Source organism: Monodelphis domestica, chromosome 1 (genome assembly GCF_027887165.1).
Source record: "Monodelphis domestica isolate mMonDom1 chromosome 1, mMonDom1.pri, whole genome shotgun sequence".
In the NCBI taxonomy this organism is placed as follows: domain Eukaryota; kingdom Metazoa; phylum Chordata; class Mammalia; order Didelphimorphia; family Didelphidae; genus Monodelphis; species Monodelphis domestica.
Window position 1 is genome coordinate 603,265,888 of NC_077227.1, and position 20,700 is coordinate 603,286,587.

Consider the following 20,700-nt stretch of genomic DNA (forward strand, 5'->3'; position numbering starts at 1 on the left):
GTTATGTGAGGGAGATGGGCTTCTACTCCTGAAAGTTTTTAGAACATGTTCTGAGGGTTGTAGAATTGTATTCGAATTAATCTGTGCTTCTTTACAAGTTGATGTCTCTCTATATCTATACTTGGGGTTATGACTTACCTTTTACTGGTAAACAAATGAATGTACACTATCTTTGCAAGGTGCCTAGCACATAGTAGATACTTAATAAATGTTTGTTAATTAGTTGATTGATATTTGCTTACTAAGGCAGCCATCTTTCCTGTGTTTATTTTCAGATCACATACTTACTGTACAGTTTTATATACATTCTGTGGCAAAATGAAATGCTTTAATTTTAAGCAGTGAAGAAAAGGTTTAAATAACAAGCTTATTAAAATACCTTTAAGACTAATATAACATTTTAATTTTTCTTTGTAGGGATCAAGACTATTAATATTTAGGAAAACTATGTTTAATTCTACTGAAATCAAACTTAAAAGTAAGTATAACGCTATTAAGAGAAATGGTTTTTTCCCTGAAGACATATTTTAGCAACTTTATAAGGTTTTAACTTGAAATGTTATAATTTTCAAGGCTGAATTTTTCAGTCAGTTCCCATAGTCATAATCCCGCCAGCTGAAAAATTAGATGACTGTTTTTTTAAACTTATTTTCTTTCAATTATATATTATTAGGAGAGGCAGCAAAGTAAGAAACTGTCCAGATTGGGAATATAGGGATCCAGATTCTAGTCTTGGCTTTGCCATTAGCTAGCTTTGGGATGTTGAACAGGTCATTTAATCTCTTTTTTTTTTTAATCTGTAAAATGAAGAATTGGATGATCTCTAAGGTCTCTTGATAGTAATCCTCCATTCTGTATTAATCTAGAAGGATTTAGTCATTTTTTTTCTCTATGGAAAAGAATTACTGATTGAAAGAGCTTTGCATTTTTTGCTGTGCTGCCTTTGTCTTTATGAATGAGTGCATAGAAAACAACTGTAGGATGATATGAGACAGACTTGGTGGATCAAATAGGTTATACTGATAACAGACATGATTGTTGTATTGGACTTAATCTGTGTTAGCAACATTTAAGTTTGTACAATATTTTAATTAAGTTATTTACCTTTTTTTTGGGTTGAATAAATTGATTTTATTGAGTGAAAGCATTAAACACTTCAAAATGGGTTACTTAAAAAAAATACTGTTTGAGTTTGTAATTGATATTTTCAATGTAAAATGAGATTCTTTCTTTCTTTCTAAACAGTTAAGTCATTCAATTGTCCTGAGCCTGTGAATTTTACCATAGAGTGGCATTTGAAATATCATGCATGTCACAATGAATATACTAAGATGGAAGTAAGTAAAACACAAATGTTTTAAGGATTATGCTGCTAATTAGAATTGGTGGAGACCAGGAGTATATTAGTATATTAGAGTATAAGGTTAAGAGATAAGGACTTTACATTTAATTTAAGCAAGCAAGCCCTCATCCCTAGAATATTTGTTTTTCATCTGTACCTTTCTGGATCCATATGGTCCTTGAAGGCTAAACTTACTACTATGTTTTTCTTGAAATTTCTTTGACTCTCTGGGATACTACCTCCCCAGTTGTTATTGTTCTTTCTCCTCTCAAATTACCTTTTATATACTTCTCTGTGTATATATTAGAATATTAGCTCCTTGGGGACAAAGGATTTTTTTTTCTGTCTTTGTTTCTCTGGCATCTAGCACAGAGTCTTGGGTTTAATAGATACTTAAAAGAGTTTAATTTGTTTTATTGTCCTATTTTTGCCACTAATTTGAGATTTCAGATTGTCAATTAAACTATTTTTCTAGAATACTAGTCCCCTAACTTCTTCACTAACATAATATAAAGAAGTTAAGTCAATAAAAAATGTAAAAAAAAAACAAACCAACAACTCAAACCTTTTCTCCAGATGAACTTTAAAAATTAAAAACAGAGATCATAAGACTTTAGTAAATGTTTCAGTTCCATATTAGGACCCAGTTAAGAGAGAAAATATTTAGGAGAAAGAAGAGAACAAATATTTTAAGTGAAAGGGTAGTGAGAAAGAGGAAGAATGACAAAGGAATGGGAAAGAAGAAAAATTGGCATTCCCTAACTTGCATCCAAGTAAATAAATAGTTTTTTCACCTTATTCATATAATTCCAAATTGCTTTTCAGAATGGTTGGATCAATTCATAGCTCCACCAACAGCCTATCAATTTGCATATTTCAACAGCCCCTCCAATGTTGACTAGTTCTATCTTTACCAGTTTTCTGTATGAGGTGAAACCTTTGAATTGTTCTGGTTTCTTTTCTTTTTTCCCAAGTGATTGGAGAAGTCTTACATTGTTAATAGATGGTATTCTTTTGAGAATTGTTTATTTATATCCTCTGAATATGTATTCACTGGGGAATGGCTCTTGGTCTTATATGTCATGGTCAGAAGGCCATTTTCTAACACATTTATTTTTCTAGTCAGCAGTTTCCCTTGTTCTTACTGGATTTATTTTTGTTTCTGCAAAAGTTTTTCAATTTCATGTAATCAAAATTATCTCTTTTATTTAATTTTCCTTTAGCCTTAGTTTCAATAGGTAGCTGTTGGATGAGGGATTTGAGGAGGAGAGAAAGAATTTGGAGCTGAAATTGAATTAAAACATTATTGGGTTGGGGAAGGGAAGTGGGAAGGGAGAAAATTTGGAGTTGAAAATAGAACTGAATAATAAAAAAAAATTTGATCCACTTTTCTTTTTTAAATGTGAACTTTTATTAGTACTTCATTTTCTAAGTAGTCAACTTTATAAATACTGCATTTGTAAGTTGTCAACGCTTAATTGTTGAAAATTTAGGGGCCAGATCATTTTAAACTATTTTAAACCTTGTTTCAATTTACCTCTGTCAAAAAGCAAATTTGAAGCAATCCTAAACTTTTTTTGGTAGGAACTGTTAGACAAACACATTCTTAGTGGCAACGAAGACTTCTGTAATGATTATTTCCAAGGAAAACAATGTCGCAAGCAAAAAAGTGAACATTTGAATTGTGACAACAGTTTACAGATGTTTCCTATGTTGAGTGTGAGTATGTTGTGAATTTCCAGGTTAACATTTTTTCTTCCTAGATAATGCAAATGTCAACAAATTTTTATTAGTCACTGAATCAGAAAGGGTTTAATTTTATCTGCTATTCAGTTGAGTGCTTTTTTTCTTCTTTAAAAGTGTTTTGTGTGCATCACTAATAAAGTATTGGGGAAATGCATTTTATTTTAGGGAATTTATTATCACACTAAATTTATAACTGATTTATCATTGTGTGATCATTAGAAATTAAGGTTTCAGGGGCAGCTGGGTAGCTCAGTGAATTGAGAGTCAGGCCTAGAGACTGGAGGTCCTAGGTTCAAATCTGGCCTCAGACACTTTCCAGCTGTGTGACTGTGGGCAAGTCACTTGACCCCCATTGCCTAGCCCTTACCACTCTTCTGCCTTGGAATCAATACACATTAATTCCAAGATGGAAGGTAAGGGTTTTTTAAAAAAAAAAAGAATAGAAATTAATGTAGCTTTCTTTCTAATTTATTGGGTATAACAGATCATGACAATAGCCTTTGATATTATAAAATCCAACTTTTACCCCCTAACTCAGTGATGGAGAACCTTTTAGAGATGGAATCCCAGGCATCCCACCTCCCCTCCCCCCCCCCTTACCCCACACAGGGAAGGAAGAAAGCTTTCCCATTGGGTGACTGGGCAGAGGGGTGGGGAGGTGTGGTGGAGAGAGGGAAGGGAGCAGCTCTGCCTGAGGCCCTCTGCTTTCCACACTGGATGGGGGAGGAGGGTGGCCATGTGCCCACAGAGAGTACTCTGTGTGCCACCTTTGGCATCAGTGCCATAGGTTCACTGTCATTGCCCTAATTCCTGAATTTTCCATTTCAGATAAGGTTATTCTTGGCTAGGGTCTTAGAAGACTAACCACCACCAAAATTCATTTTTCATGCTTAAGTATTTTAGAAAGCAGCCTTTTTTTCATTGTACTTTCTGTCCCAAAAATATATTTACCAAAGATTTGTGCATCAGGGCATCAGTCTATAAAGTAGGGCCTGGGACTTTCTGTGGGAAGTCATGGGATAACCTCAAGAATTATGTGATTGGTAAAAAAGCAAGTTGAATCCTATCTTCCTTGCAATAGCCAATCATGGAATTTATCTTCAACCCAACCATACCTTCTGCTCCAGCTGTTGTCCCTCAAGATTAATTATAACCTAATGACTATTTGGGCACCTTCATTAACAGCTTTGCAGGACCTATTCTTTACTTTCTACATGCCTCCTCTTATCTCAATGCAGCCCCTGCATACCCAATCAAAGTAGAGGGCCACAGTGGGAAGCTATGTTCATTTCTTTGTCTTCATTATAACTGGGTCTTTTCCTTCTCCCTAAAAGGGATATCTACCATCATTTTATAAATTGGTTAGTTTTTTGCAAAAAAAAGCAAAAAGACTCCTCTCAAGCTACTTTTATTACAAAAATAATTTTTTCCTTATTTTAAGAGCTTTATTTTAATATTTATTTTTTCCCACACAACGTATGTGTGTATTACTAGCATTTAAGCCAACTATAAGTCCATATCCTTGATTGTATATTGTCTATTCATAAAGGTTGCAAAAGAACTTCAAGAGAATATATGATCCCTGCCATCTCATTCCAAGTTTTATAAGTAAAGGTTATTTTCCATTTTTTTTTTAATGAAAGGAGTTATTTCACATCTAGTGGACTTTGGCAAAAAGGAACAATTGGTAGGTCTAGTGGGCAATGGTCAAATCCCTAGTTTTCCCTTAAATGTTAAATCCCTTTTTCTTTAAGATTTCCTCATAAATTCTACCAATTAAAACCTCTTAATTATTTTAAGTGTCATTTTTTCTTTTGTCCTATTAAAATCTGGGTCCTCTATAAAGCAACTAAACTGTGATATCTGTTTGTAGGGGAAACATGTCAGTTAATACATGACACTGTAGACTTAAAAAATGCCAGTCCTTTATTTTTTCCTCTCTTATTTAACATTTTTCTTTGGAATTCAGATATTTTATTTAGAAAGAGATTTCCTATTCAGTATGTCCTGTCTTTGACAACTGTTCATTTTTTTTCCTTTCAGAAAGTACCATATAATAGTTTTTATTTCAAGTTAACCTTGTTGATATCAATTATCTGTTCTCTTTTTAGAGTAAAGAGAAAACAGTAATAAATATGAAAAAGTTTCCAGATTTGCAAGGATCAATGGTAAATTTTAATTTTCATTAGTAGGAATTCCAGAAAAATCTACCCCTGGGTGATGGGCAGTTTTATTATGCTTAATTACAATTTGCATATGTTGGGGGAGAAGAGACAGAATAGGTAATTTGTAATAGAGTTATTAGGATTGGGGTTATTCAAATGGAGACATACATTGCATGTTTCTATATCAATAAAAATTGTCTTAAAGGTTTTTATTTAATGATCTCAGTATATCATTTCTTTTTTCCATACTGTTATTTCTCAGCCTTTTACCTTTTGCCCAAGAGAAATGAAAGAAGAGGCATAAGCCAGATGATAGAAATGAATTTTATTTGTTTTCAGATGACATTTAAACTTTTTTTTAACAATTATATGTAGAAACAATTTTTGACAATTGTTTTCTGACATTTTGCAATTCAGATCCTGCTCCCCTCCCTCTGGGCAGTAAATGGTCTGATTTAGACTATCAGTGCTTTCATGCAAAACATGTTTCCATATTAATGGAGATTATTTAAGCTCATAGGAATGGGTCAGGCAAAGCATTAAAGAGAGCAAAGGAAACAAGCATAGAGTGCAGATAGAAGGGGCAAGGAAAGATATTTGTGGAGAATTATAGCAGATCAGTAATTCAGAGAAAAGAGAAGTCCTAAGTCTTTTCTCCCCTACTGCTTTTCTTAGAGTTAAATGAATTTTATCCTTTGCTCTTAATCTAGATTCTTCAGAAATTTTCTGAATTATTGTTTTAGAAAAACTACATGTTGAAAATAGCCACCAAAAAGAGACGGGCTAGCATAGAAAGGTGGTATTTGGAGAGAAGTTTAAGAGAAAACTGCCCCTTTTTTTGGCCCAGTATAATAGTTGAAACAAAGATTTATTTAAATAAAACAGATATTTGGTATTTTTAACATCAGTCTGACTTCTACAATCTTTGTTTGCTACAAATTGAACAACTGATAGTTGATTTAAAGTGTAAGGAGCAAATAATTATTTAAAGTGGCTATTTCTGGATACCGTAAAGAATTTTTTTCCCCTTACAGGATGATGTTGTAGCCACAACATGGAGGGATGGACCACATCTCTTTATTATTTCTTTTAAAACAGAAAAAGAAGATACAAACTGGAATTTGAGTGGTACAGTGATTTAACTAAAAACATGTTTCTTTGTGTTCAGAATAGTCTATCTCTTATTCTAAATGTGACTAGTTTGTTACTAACATATCATTTAAAAGTGAATTATGCTTTAGAAAGTGGATAATGTTTTGGAATGGCCTTACATTTTTAAGATGAAAGTCTTTTGCTTTTCCTAAGAGCAAAATTATATTTAAAAGAAATGTTTTAATTTATATTTGGAATATCTGAGAAATTTAATTTTTCAGTTAAAATTTTTGTTTAAACTTTAAAAATCTTATAATCATTTGTAAAGCTCACTTTGCAATTGCAAATTTAAAAAAAATTTAACTTAAGTAATATTTTGGGGATAGCCAGATATTTGAAATTTTGTCTTTGAAATTTTCAGAATTGTTTTATATTGAATATTTCTTGAAATAAGTGAGTACCATTGGACCCTTGAATGGTTTTGATTTTATAAATTTCAAATGCATTAGCTTGTAGGTGAGATTTTATTTAATTTCAGTAAACATATGCTGGAGGCAGATCAAGTAGGGATAAGAATGGTACTGGGCAGATTGAGGGAATGATAGAAATCGTGAAAGAGGGCCAAGTCAGACTCATTTTTGCTTTTGCTTTTTCTGCCAAGGGAAAATGATCTTAGGATGAGAAAGGATAGAACAAAACTCCTGATAGTGAAGTCCAAGATAAGTAGGAAGGTTGTAAGAGAGCATCTATTTGGTCTTGTTGAATTCGTCATCAAGCTTAGATGAACTACATGGGTACTAAAGAACTAATAAAAGGGTGAGAGCTATTGTCTTTGAAAGAAAGAGAGATCTCATTGGACTAGAGAAAAAGAAATGCCCTAATTTTTATGAAAAGGAAGAATGGTATACAAACTATAGGCCACTGAGCTTGCTTTTGAATTCTGTATGAATTCTAGATAAGCCATTATGGCAATAGGATTTAATTTGTTCTCCTTGCTCTAGAATTAGAAACAAAAAAGTGATTAGAAGCCACAGAGAGGCATATTTAGATATGATATGAAGAAAATCTTTTTAGCAATTAGAATTGCCAAAAAATGGAATGTGCTACCTCTGGAGAAAGTATATTCTTCCTTATAGATGTCTTCAAATTAAGGCTGGATGTGGTAGAAGCATTCTTTTTCAGATATAAATGAGACTTAGAGGACTCTGAAGTTTCTTCCAACTCTTGATCCTCTAATTCTGAGAGAGCCAAAGAAGGAGAGATCCTATCTCTTGGCAGAACAATGAAGACTTTAATGGATGAATTGGCATTTAATTTGATCTATGCTCTTAAGAATGAGAAGACTTTCACTGGGCAGATATTGGACTATATAGGTGGGAGCAGAGCACAGAAGCATGATGGCTGCATGCACTGTGAAAAGGAACAGTGGGAATTGAGGGAGGTCAAAAAGGTTGCTTGAAGCCATGCTGTCATGGCTATTAGTTTTCACTTAAGGATTTGGGACTCTATTTAGTAGGCAGGGTGTTTTTATTTATACATATATATAGAAAAATCTTTAAGCAGAAATGTAACATGAATAGTTATGCCCTAAGCAAAGTACTCAGAGGAGTAGCTAGATTAGATTGACCCAGGAAGAGAGCTCTGAAAACTATTTCAGAGCCAAGGGCAGTATTTGAAGTGAGAGTTAATGGGTTAATGTTGTGATAGTGGGAATAGAAAGGAGGGAACAGCTATGAGAAATCTAGTAGATGGAACCAACAGTGACTAACTGCATGTAGAAAAGGAGAAGGGAATCAAGGATAGTTAAAGTTTTAAGCCTGAGTGATTGAGGAAAAGTTGGTATCATTAGTAGAAATGCTCAAGTTCAAAGCAAGGACAGGTTTTGAGAAAGATTAGTTTCAGACATGCTCAGTTTGAGTTAGGTCTAGGCAAGGTATCAAAATCAAGATACCTAGAAGGTTGTTGGATCCTGTGATCTGGAGCACAAAGGAGAATGTGTGACTAAACAGTAAGGTTTGGAAGTCAATCCTATTAAGGTAATAGTTGATATTATGGGAGGAGATGAGCTCCCTATAAGCAGAGGGTAGAGAATAATACTGAGGACATAGTCTTTCAGTGACACCTACATTTAGGGATATAAGGAGGGGAAAAAACTACTAGAAATAGAGATAAAAGAAGCAGTCCAAGCTGATGCGAATAAAAGAGTATAAGTCTGAATAAATGGAATGAGGTTCAAAATGGGGAGCCCCATGTATAAATTAATCTTTTGTAGTGAAAGGAAAGCAATAGATGAAATGAATGAATAAAATGATTGAAAGCACTAAAGTGAAGTAAAGGTTTTAATCTTGACTCTAATCATTGCCACTTCTGGGATAGGAAGAAGTACAGGATTTTAAAATAGGTAAAAATTGAGGTCTTTGAGGATTAAGGCAGCTTTCTACTAATCTTAGCTCCTCTACTAAAGCTAGTTTTTCAAATATTTATTCTTTTCCCTATCCTTAGCAATTGAATATTCTAAGAATAGGAAAGCATTGGCAACATTATATTAGCTGCTTTGAGAGACCTAAAAGGGGGACTAAAAGCTTTTGAAAACAAGGAATAGACATGAAATAGATAACATTTTTCTTAGGTTTAGGCATCCAGAATGCCAGATTATTGTTGTAAATGATATGAATATCTGGATACAAATTTGGCACAAGTCATTTGACACAGCATGGACCAGATTATTGAATTAATCTGTCAAATAAACTTACCATTCTGCTAGGTGAAATAAGGTATTTTTTATTTTAATTTGAATGAATGAAGAATTATAAGTATTACGTGCCGCCCAACGTGTTAGTTATATAGTTTAAAAGGCATGATAGTCACTTCTCTCAAAGAGATCAAATTTTCACTGGCCAGGGTTGAGGTGAGGGGAGAGCAGAGAAGAATAGTACACATAGGAAGGCATAGCTACAGGGAGGAAGATGCACAGGGACCTGTCATCAGGGAAATGAATATGTTTAAAATAGTTTAACAAAAGAAATTGATAGAAAATTTGTTTCTTTTTTTCCCCACCAGTTTCTCTTTCGATGGTGGGCCTTCATGGATATATCTCTGCATCAGAATGGCCTTTAATGATTGTAAGTAGGAGAGTAAGTGGAAATGAACAAATCTTATGTTAGAGCTAGAGTTGTTAGATGTTAGAGCTAGAGACATAATCTCTAAATCTCTCATTTTGTGGATGAATTAGTTGAGGCCTGAAGAGTGGAAATGGATTTTCTAGAATCTCTCCTCAGGTGTCTTTATTTTGTCAGTTCTCATCCTTCAAAGTATGAGAAATGTATTAAATAACTTAGAATGCTATTTGACCAGAGGAAAGCCACCCTTAAGAGAAATAAAACTTAACATAATCTAAAACTTATTTTCTATCTACAGTTTTATATGGTGATGTGCATTATTTACATTTTATATGGTATACTCTGGCTGATGTGGTCTGCCTGTTATTGGAAAGATCTATTAAGGATTCAATTCTGGATTGCTGCTGTTATTTTTCTGGGAATGCTGGAAAAAGCAGTATTTTATGCGGAATATCAAAATGTCAATACCACAGGACTGTCTTGTAAGTTGCTGATCTATTATATATGCAATATGAGGCATTTACTGGATGGGTTCTGTAATAAATATGGGACAAGAAAGAATTGAAAGAGAACTATGTGGTCCTCTGAGTAGAAACTGGACTTGTGTTGGCATACATTTCCCACCATAGCAGTAGAGAGCGTAAATAACCAATCTTGTGGGAAAATTTTTCAGTTATGACTTGAATTAGATGGCACTCAAGTTCCTTCTGATTCTAAAATTCCAGAATTTTGTGATTCTTTTCCTTATTCCTATTCCTCATTTAAGTAAAATTCTAGTTCACTGTTTTGGATCCTAGTTGACTTAATCTTCCATGTGTTTTGCAAAGAGTAGCTTATTAACTTAAAATAATTTTTTGTTGGTGAAAATTTGAGATTTTTTGAGTTAATTCTAGTTTCTTGCTTTTCCCTTTCCCTTTTCAATATAACACAAGGAATCTATTTTGGTAGCATCACACCTGTAAACTATCCACATGTAGCCATTTTTTCACCTTTACGGGTTTCTGGACTCATGGATGACAAATCTGAGAAAGGGTTGGCCATATCAATTTGAAGAAATGGGAAATCTTGAATATGGAGAATTTCTTTTAGTTAACTATTTTGTATCAGAAATGATTTGTTTCCTTTCCAGCTCAAGGCTTATTAGTGTTTGCCGAGTTGATTTCTGCAATTAAGAGGACACTAGCACGCCTCCTGGTTATTATTGTGAGCTTGGGCTATGGCATTGTGAAGTAAGTATTAGTTATTACAACCTGCCTCTGAATTTTCATCTCCATTTAATGGTGCTAGCACTTTCCCATTTAAAATCTTGGAATCAATTTTGACTCAATCTCTCTCATCCTCTAATTCATTCCCAGTCCTATTGTATTGACCTTTCTTTCATATCTGCCCTTCCTTTTCATTCTCCTTACTGCTTACCTAGTTTAAGATTTCATTACCTCTGGCTTGGCTTATTGTAACAGTTTCTTAACTGGTCTGCCCGTTTCATGTCACTAATCTTAAGAGATATGGTTATGCTTATATTACTCCCTTCTCAAAATTCTGCCATTTTAGTGTTTTTATTTCATAAAGCATGTTCACTGATTTATCTTTGAGTGCATGTTTTATCCCATATTAATTTCTATATTAGGGTGAGAATAGGGTTTTTTTTAAACTTTTTTTTTTCCCCAATCCTCAGGACCTAGGCATCATAGGCCCAAGTTATGCTTGGGAGAAAGGGTTCTAACTCTTTTCCCAGGGAAATAAATATTTGAATTTTATTGGTTCTAATAAAAATATTAAATTACTGAGATACTAGAAGAGAACTTTTTTTGAATGAATCTCCGTCAAACACCGAGAGGTTAAATGACTTACCCAGGGTCACAACCAACAATTCTGAGAGGTAGAATTTGAACTTTAGTTTTCTTTTAGAATTTAGTCCCCTTATGAGTAGAGAATAGTTCCATTTATTCTCTTTGTGTCCTCAGGGCCTTGTACAGTGCCTGGCATATAGTAGGCTCCTATTCATTGCTTATTGATTGATTCTTGACTCTTGAGTTTAGTTCTATCCATTATACTATAGTTGCCTCTTATAAAAAGTCAAATTAGAAAAGGAATTTTGGATATTGAGGGTTCCACATTAATTTGGATCCAGGGAAACAAAATCTCTATTAAGGTAATTGGAATTATAGCTTCAGAATTCTAAAGTGTGACTATTTTACCATTTTAGGTTTCATTAACTATTTTTTTTTCTTAAAATGAATTCTTGACAGTTTATAAAACATAATTTTATTTCATGCAAAATAGCTCTGATGGGTGCATATTGATTGTCCTGAAAATATAAATACCATTAAATTTTTTGACTCAGGGTAACCAAATTTAATTCTGCTTTTATAACTTATTTGAATTTCCTTAAGATGCTGTTATTCTAGTGATAGACTTAATATTTTCAATTTACTTTACTCTCAACTCACTTATCTTGGGAAATATTTGTGATAAAATCTATTTTTGTCAAAAGTCCACTGTTTGCTGAGATAAGAGTTTCTTTTATAACTGCATACAATTGTATAATTATAATAAGGTACTTTCAACGTATATTTTTAAACTATGGTATTTTAACATTTCTTGGTCCCCCCACCCCCTTCTTTCCTTTCTGGTGAGCATTATGTCCTAATGAGGGCAATGCAATTCTCCTTATTTTGCTTATAGATTTTGTTCAGTGGGAAGCATTTTTGTCATAGGGATGTAGAAACTGTGACTTTTGTGCTGTTCTTTTGTTTTTCTGGTTGTCCCATTGTCTTAAATATAGAGGGAAGGAATGAATTTGATGTTACATAAATGTCTTTCACTCTTTTCTTTTGCCTGATGGATTTTCCTAAAAAGAGGTGGCATAGTGCAATGGAAAGAGGGCTAGATTGGGAATCTGAGAACTTGGGTTTAAATCCTGTCTTTGCTACTTGACTTCCTGTGTTAGTCAGTTGAGGAGCATTAACTATGTGCCAGGAAGGGGCTCGAGCATTCTCATAGGGTTGGGCCTCAATTGTAAAATTATTAAATTTAGCTGATTTCTAAGGTCCTTTCTAGCCTTAAGTAAAAAAAAAAAAAGAGTGTGGTACAGAAGAAAGAGTGCTAGACTGGAAATCAGAGGACCTTGATTATAATTCTGACCCTACCCCTTTCTAACCTGTGTGAGCACAGGCCTCTTAAAACTCTCTGGGCCCAATTTTCCCCGTCCATAAAATTAGCTCAGGCCCAGACTATATCCTAATCCTGCCATCAGTCTTTTTTTTTTCCTGCTCTTTAGAGAAAGACCAGAGAAGTAACCAGGACTACTTCTGCATAACAGTAGAATTATAATCTGTCATGTACAAATAGCCATTGCTTTGTATTCTTTTAATTTTCATTTGATCTTCTCTGAACAGTGCTTTTAAAAAAGCATAGACCATTGCCCTGAGATTGATTTATTCTTAGTCTCTAGACCTAATTGGTATAAACTCACTGTTTTCTCTTGCAACCTTAACTCACTGGGTCCCTGTTTCAAAGACCTGGTTGCTATCTATTGTTGGAAAAAAAGCAATTGCAGGAAGAAAACAATTGGGAATTGCTTATATGTAATGAATTATATGATGACTTTTTATTAATACATATGTAGTAGTATGGTTTTTTTGTTGTTGTTGTATTTTGTCTTACTCATGCTGTTTTCTCTTGTTTCATTGATTTAGACCCCGTTTAGGAACAGTTATGCATCGAGTGATTGGACTGGGTGCTCTTTACTTCATTTTTGCAGCTATTGAAGGCATTATGAGAATTATTGGGGTAAAAAGTGGCAACTTTTTAAAAATTGTTTTTAAGACATGTTATACTTTGTCAAATCTTTTGGTGAGTTTCTCTAGAAATGAATTTATGTAGTTTAATATTTATGCATTTTTAATTGCAAAAGTTTACAAAAGGCTTCATCTGGATTAAGACATTTCTGCTTAATGTAACATTTTCATCTTTAACAATTATTACTATTTTTCTTGATCATGTAAAGAACCAGATAAATCCTTACTAATGTCTCCTTATGTAGTCCAGTTTGAAAGTTTTTGTAGGTACAATAAGAATTATGATACTTACTTCAAAGAACATTCTGCCTTAGACTTTGTGAAGTTTGATCACTTAATTTCCCCATGTAAACTTTGCAAATTATTGATCACACAGACAACCTAAATATTATTTGCATACATTTGAGCATTTTAAAACATTCAGATATACTTTATTAGCAGTTTTAACTGATAGCATATGACCTGTTGCTGTTAGGTCTTTTTTAGCTGAATTATAAATTTATCCTTATTAAATTCCATTTTTTTAGATATGTCCCTTGTTCAAGCCTATCAAAGTCTTTTTGGTTCTTAACTTGTCTGTTACATGTGTTTGCCATGTCTCTTAGCTTGGTGTACTCCCCAGATTTGATAAGTATGCCATTAATTCCTTTATTTAGATCATTGACAAGGCTGTTGAATAGTACAGAGACTCCACTAGTTGTTTCCTAGGCAAGATACTTTACCTCTGTCTGTGTCCAAGATGGAGGGGATAATAATAGCACCGATCTCCTAAGGTAGTTGTAATGATCAAATGATTTATTTGTAATGCACTTAGCCCAGTGCTTGGCATATAGTAGGTACTTAATAGATGCTTGTTTTCTTTCCCATCCCCTTTTCTTTGATCTTTCTCTTTTGGAAAAACATCCCTTTAGTTGTACTTTTTTTTGTTTTTTAATTTTTTTTTCAGTAACCTAAGCTCATTCTGAGTTCTGCTTTTCCTGGCATTATTCTCATAAGACTGTATCATACTTTTGAATTTATCCTCAGTTACCTTCCCTGATTTCTGTCATCTCTGTAACATTTAAGAAAATTTTAAGTTGGTTGGTGGGTAGTTCCCTCTACATCTACATCAGGCACTCTGTCATTTTCCCTCTTTTCTCCTCATAAGAATTGATGTTTTCCCTTTCTTTCTTTAGTGTTTTATTCTTGAGTTTCCTTACCTCATTAGTAGAAATGTGAGCTCCTTGAATATAGAAATTGTCTTACTTTTACAGTTGTATCTATAGTATCAATTGTATGGAAGGTGCTTAATAAATGCTCAATGATGGATGCCTCTTAGACTCTAACAGAGCCTTTCTGTCTTTTCTCTTTCTCCATCACAAATTTTAAGAAGAGGTATCTAAATTAATTATCCCTTAATTCCTAACCAGAAATGGGTTCTTGCTTGTTGGTGAGAATCAGGTTCAGAATAGAAATTTATTTCATTGTTCCTTTCATATTTTGAAGGATGAAATTATCATTAAGAAACTTCATAGGGGCATCTGGGTAGCTCAATGAACAGAGAGCCAGGCCAGGACATGGAAGGCCCTAGGTTCAAATCTGCCCTCAGACACTTCCTAGCTGTTTGACCCTGGGTAAGTCACTTAACCCCAGTTGCCTAGCCCTTATTGCTCTTCTGCCTTGAAACCAATACACAGTATTGATTCTAAGATGGAAGGTAAGGACTTAAAAAGAGAGAGAGAGTTCACAGAACTTTTAGCTATTCTACTTCTGGTAAAGATGGATTGCTAGGTTATATCAAGATAATTTGTTTCCAGTTATTATTAAATCATACCCTGGGATTGCGATCTGTTTGTTTTTTTGAACTCATCTCTTTTCCCTTCATTTCTTGGTGCTCATTAATGTTTGTTGGCAGCACCTTTTTGCTTCTGCTTCTCTTCATCTTAATCCAGATGCTTTCTACCATATTTTCCCTTCTGTTTCATAGATTTCCTTAAATGAACACATCTTTTAAACATAATGGTGTTATTCTACAAATCCCCTGTTTCTCCTTGACCTATCTTTTTCCTTTGATGAAGACACATGCCTCCAGAACTGTATTCCCATTTTTTTTCTGACCATGGCTCAGCAATATGTATGGTGCTAATTTTTTTTCTTTGTGCTAAGATCTCTAGTATTTGTTTTCCGTACTTTGGACATAATAATAGTTATATTGTTCTTTAAAGTTTGCAAAGTGCTTTAAAAATAATCTCATTTCATCCTCACAAGAACCCTGATAAATAGGTACTACTAGAATTTCCATTTTACAGATGGGGCAACCAAAGCATACAGAAATTAAGTAATATGTTCAATATCACACAGCTACTAAGTGTCTGAGGCTGAACTCTGGGTTTCCTGGATCCAGGCTCTGCATTCTCTCCACTTTGTCACCTATCTGCCTCATTTGCATAGATGAATGAAGTCATTCGTTTTATTATGAACTTTTTTTCTTATACTTTGTCTCCTAGAACTGCTAGGCATTTTTATTGCTTCTTCTTATCTGGTACCTAGTCTTTGATAGCTGATTTGGTAGATATACATAAGCAGTTTTCCCCATCCCTGATTCCTTGTCTGTGTAAATCACTTTTAAGTAGCTTTGCAAGAGTCTGTAGGTGCTTACCCCAGGCCTTGTTTGACATTCTTCTTCTCTAACCAGGAGCCTGTCATTCTTATCATTTAGAAGAAGGACATTTGTGTTTTTCAACTCAGTATCATATTATTCTACCTTTGGACTTCTGCTACAGATTGGTAGTCCAATTTGCTTCTTCTAAGCTTTTTATACATTCAAATTCTTTCATTTTTTAAAAGAAGCACTTTATTCTTTATGTTAACCTAAGGAGTAGAAATTTCCTTTTGAGCCCCTTGACCTATATCTTATATATAGATGAATATAGATGAATTACTGGGTTGTGGTGGGAAGATTACAAAACAGATTATACACTCAGTATAGGCCACTGAAGAGTTTTCCTTGTCCTCTGTACTATTTGGAAGCAGGATCCTCAGTTCTTTCTTCTTTATAGCTCCTTGGGAACAGGGATTGTGTCTTCAAATTCTAATAACATTGATTATGTTCATATTAGTCTTGTAATTCTGAATTAAACCCAGATGGTGTTTTCACTTTTAACTGCTGTCATTTAATTTTTTCTCTAATTAGAAAGAATTCATATGTGTGTGTTTGTGTGCTAAATGTTAATAACTGACATATATGGGTTTTAGAGCAGTTAGGTGATCAAATGGATAGAGTGCTAGGCCTGGAGTCAGGAAGACTTATTTTCGTGAGTTCAAATCTGGATTCAGACACTAACTAGCTATATGATCCTGGATAAGTTAATTAACTCTGCTTCAGTTTCCATATCTATAAAATGAGATGGAGAAGGAAATGGTGAACCACTTCAGTATATTTGCCAAGAAAACCCCAGATGGGGTCACAGAGAGTCAAACATGACTGAAACAACTAAACAAATCATATAGGTTTTGATGTTTGCAGATATCTTATTTATCTTCTTTGATCCTTAACAGCAACTCTTAAAAGGTTGACCCTATAGATATTATCCTCATTTTATAGATGAGGAAACTAAGATCTAGAGAAATTATGATTGGTTCATAGTTACATGTTAGTAAATTTTGGAGACAGGGCTTAAATTTAGGTCCTTTATATTGCAAAAGTGTCAGACTTATATAGGGAAGGCCACAGAACTCCCAAGTCCTAATTTAAAATGCAACTGGGAAATATTTAACAAAATAAATAAAAATACAGTACAATATAAGTAATGTTAATTTATGTTTTTCCAAATCATTATACTTGACATGAATTAGTTTCCATTTGAGTTTGACACCATGGTTTTCAGTGATGACTTACATGGAAGAAGTGGCATAAATAAAATGTCATTCATGAAGTACTCCACTGAAAAAGGATATGATTCAGTCATTAGGTAGAGTTGGGGATGATGGATCAAATCTGTACTATTACTTTTACAGAGTATTAAGAAAACTCAAGGGAGGTCTGCCAAGCATTGGAGAGATCCTCTATGGGGCATTTTTAAGAGGGGAAGATAAGAATAAGATAGGAATAAGATAAGGATAAGATAGGAATTAAGATAGGAATCTTAGAGAATGGGATGAAAGAAAATCTCACATGAATGACATGCTTCTGATAAAATTTTAATTAAAAAGAAGGTATAATCTATTCAGGGAATCACTATTAAGTCTATATATTTATGTAATCCTTACATTTCTTTTGATTTGAGTATTTCACTTATATATAAATCTCCAAAAATGGCCAGTCAAGAATAAAACAATAGCTGTCTTTTTACATATGAGATTTATCCAAAAGTGTATTCAGGGTAGAAATGAAAATTTTTACTAAAATGAGGAATTATGATTGCATATAAATTTTAATTTACAATGGAAATACTGTCATACATTAGACATAGAATTGTAAAGAAAATTATTATAAAATTAGAAATAATTTGTTCCTGAGAATGAACAGATGTGGAAAGAGCACTAGATTTGGAATCAGAGGATCTGAGTTCAAATCCTAGCTCTGTTGCTAACTTTGACCTTGGGCCTATTACTTTGTTTTTATTTAGGGACCTCAGTTTCCTCCTAGAGGAGGTGCAGATTAATTTGATCTATTCTCTGATCTAGTCCAGCTCTCAAGAAGACTCCTGATAATCATTCTATTCTCTTTCTTGCCACTGCACTTAGTAAAGACAATTTAAATCCCTTAATGTGTCCCTTCTTCTCTGGTTCATATGTGAGACTGGTTTTATTCTTTCCCCTTGTGTCCTCCCCCTTCCATCCCCCCAGTTTAAAATGATCATTTATATTGTTGTTCTTTGTCATTATGAAACCTTGTTACAAGTGATTTTTCCCTTTTTTTTTAGGGTCCTAACCATGTAGCTGTTCTCATTTGTGACATTATTTTAGCCATTATTGACTCCATTTTTGCATGGTTCATATCCTTTACTGTGTGTCCTCTTCTTATAAAAGTTAAAAAGAGTAAAGAATGTAATATTGAATGGTTATAAAAATGAAAATATAATGCCAGTTTAGAACTCAGAAGGAATTCAATAGAATTAGGCCATTTTTAGCAGCTGAATGTAGTGGAAGGTAGAGTTGAAGATGTTTTGCTCTGAGAAGGGAGTCATTGGATAGATGGATTTTAGTTTAGGAATATGAAGAGTTTTCTAACAAAAAGGTTAACAAGGAAAACTATGTAAATTCCTTACCTGAAAAGTTTTGGACATAGAATTATTCAACAACAACAAAATATTACTGCATCCCTATTGGAGGCAGAGGGTTGTACTACTACATTATCCTTTGAGGCACCAACTTGAGCTCAAATCAGTGACCTGTACAGTGAAAACAACCATGGAAAAGGGAGTGGGTTTCTATCTCCCTCTCTGCCACAAATAGTTGAATGTGCTTAGACAGGCTAGTCTGGGCTTCATTTTTTTTTAGATCTACACAGTTAGAGGGTTAGATTAACAGAGATCCAAATTTCTAAAAATTCTATGATATAACAGGATTCCTAGAATAAATGACTACTTCTAAATATATATTTCTTCTCATTTGGTTTTCTTTAGTGTTTCCTAATAATATGAAATTTAAATTTACTTATGTACCTAATAGGAATTCAAACCTGTGTCTAACTATCTTCTTATGTCAAATCTTTGCCACTTTTGGCTTTTTTTCTCCCCAATTCTCAGTCTGTAAATCAGTAGTGATATGTTTCTGAATTTCACAAATAGTTCTTGAGTTTTAAGGAATCAAGATAATTAAAAGTTTTTTTCTGGCTAAAGATTTTGTTTGCAAAATTACAGTTCTCTCCTAAATGTCCCTTTCCTGTCTAAGAAAAAAAATAAGATTTGTGACTTTTCACTTAGCTTTTAGTGCTTTGCAAGTTGTAAAATTTATGATAAACGTGGGCTATTTTTTTTTAATCTAGTAATCATATTCTTTCTTTGATGCTCATTCTGGCATGGAAGATTTTTGGATATTAAAGGCTATGCCAGTAGATGGCAGTTTCGAATAGGGTCTCCCAGGCTGGAAAGACTTTGAATATAAATTCCTTAATCCTTCATGTGTCACTCAGATGTCAGGCAGAGTACAAAGAGAACTCATTAGTAGGTTGTCTGAAGGGTGACAAATTTTTTATCTAAAGCAATGTTTGCTAACTCTTGAAGGTCGCAAGCTATTGGTGAAGGATATATTTTCACTGGTAAAGTTATATATCTTTCAATGATTTGAAAGTACAAAGATAAGTATTTGTGTAGAATGCAGAGTTTCTTGTATAAAGACAAAACTGAAGCAAAACCTATATATTTTATTAATGTTTACTGTACTTGGATCTTGTAGTCATGTCCAAAGGTAATCTTTTTTAGCTGCCATTGTGTTTCATTACCCTTCTTTAGTTTTACTATTTCTTTTAACTAAAAATGCTAGATATTTTTGGCATTTTACTTTAGCAAAATTACTTTTCAGATAGGAAAAATTTCAGACATTTGATCCCAGGATTCTATGAAATCATATACCAGAATAACTTCTTTAGTTAGAAGTTAGCCACCTTTACATGTGGAGGAAGAAAAAAAATGTCAACATTTATTAATCTTTAAAGACAAAAATCTTTTGCAGATAACTCTTATTGCTGCGTTGGCTTTACTCAACAAATCTTGAAGCTTTTCATCTTTCCTCAACATAATTTTGTACTAAAATTTCTTAAAAAACTTTTTGCAATCTGCTTCATCTTAAAGTAATACACATATCCAATATTCAGGGCTCTAAAAGTTGAGGTAGGCCTTTAGGGAAGAAGTAGACAGTGTATCTAAAGGATACTTAATATGCTTGTCCTTATTTCTGTTAAGGAAAACTCTACAGGTATGAACTATAGGAATAAAAACAAAAAAGCTACCCACAAGATAGTACTAACAGGGAAAGTAACCTTAATGCATTTGTCAAAGAACTTGGAGCAAAAGTTCTTATAACTATAATTGCATTCTGATGTTTTAAACAAGATTACACACCACCTTTATGCAGAGATATTCTCCCATTTCTGAAAGTAAGACATATTAAACCAAATAGCTCATCTATCTAATTTGCTTAGATATTTCTTCTAATGAATATCAACTTAAAAAGCCTTAATATGTAAATTTATATCATATAGATAATTATAAAGATTGTATAAAAATGAAACAGTTATGAGAAATATCTGAAAATTAAAATTATCTTGAATTATTCAATAAATAGTGGAGAAATCTAAATGATGAGCTTAGATTTCCAATATGCATGTTATCATTATCAGCAAGGTTATACTGTCTCTTCATGGAAATGAATATTTTATTGAATCTTTGTAGAGAACTAATGAATTGTCTTAATGACCAAGAACTACAAAGTGAATATTGAATTGTCCACATCTA

General features: G+C 33.4%; 1 protein-coding gene across 6 annotated transcripts in view; it reads left to right on the forward strand.

The window, feature by feature from the left end:
* Nucleotides 1-20,700, forward strand: part of TMEM87B (transmembrane protein 87B) — a 46,502-nt gene that overhangs the window by 5,621 nt on the left and 20,181 nt on the right. For 2 of the 6 annotated variants that reach the window (XM_056813782.1, XM_056813777.1), the window contains exons 2-11: nucleotides 418-478; nucleotides 1,246-1,337; nucleotides 2,927-3,061; nucleotides 5,200-5,256; nucleotides 6,288-6,381; nucleotides 9,406-9,467; nucleotides 9,763-9,946; nucleotides 10,594-10,693; nucleotides 13,163-13,319; nucleotides 18,169-18,239. In XM_056813782.1, the coding sequence (XP_056669760.1) occupies nucleotides 418-478; nucleotides 1,246-1,337; nucleotides 2,927-3,061; nucleotides 5,200-5,256; nucleotides 6,288-6,381; nucleotides 9,406-9,467; nucleotides 9,763-9,946; nucleotides 10,594-10,693; nucleotides 13,163-13,319; nucleotides 18,169-18,239 (1,013 nt within the window). The remainder of the gene's footprint in view (nucleotides 1-417; nucleotides 479-1,245; nucleotides 1,338-2,926; nucleotides 3,062-5,199; nucleotides 5,257-6,287; nucleotides 6,382-9,405; nucleotides 9,468-9,762; nucleotides 9,947-10,593; nucleotides 10,694-13,162; nucleotides 13,320-18,168; nucleotides 18,240-20,700) is intronic. The other 4 variants (XM_056813780.1, XM_056813781.1, XM_056813778.1 and 1 more) reach the window with 4 other exon arrangements.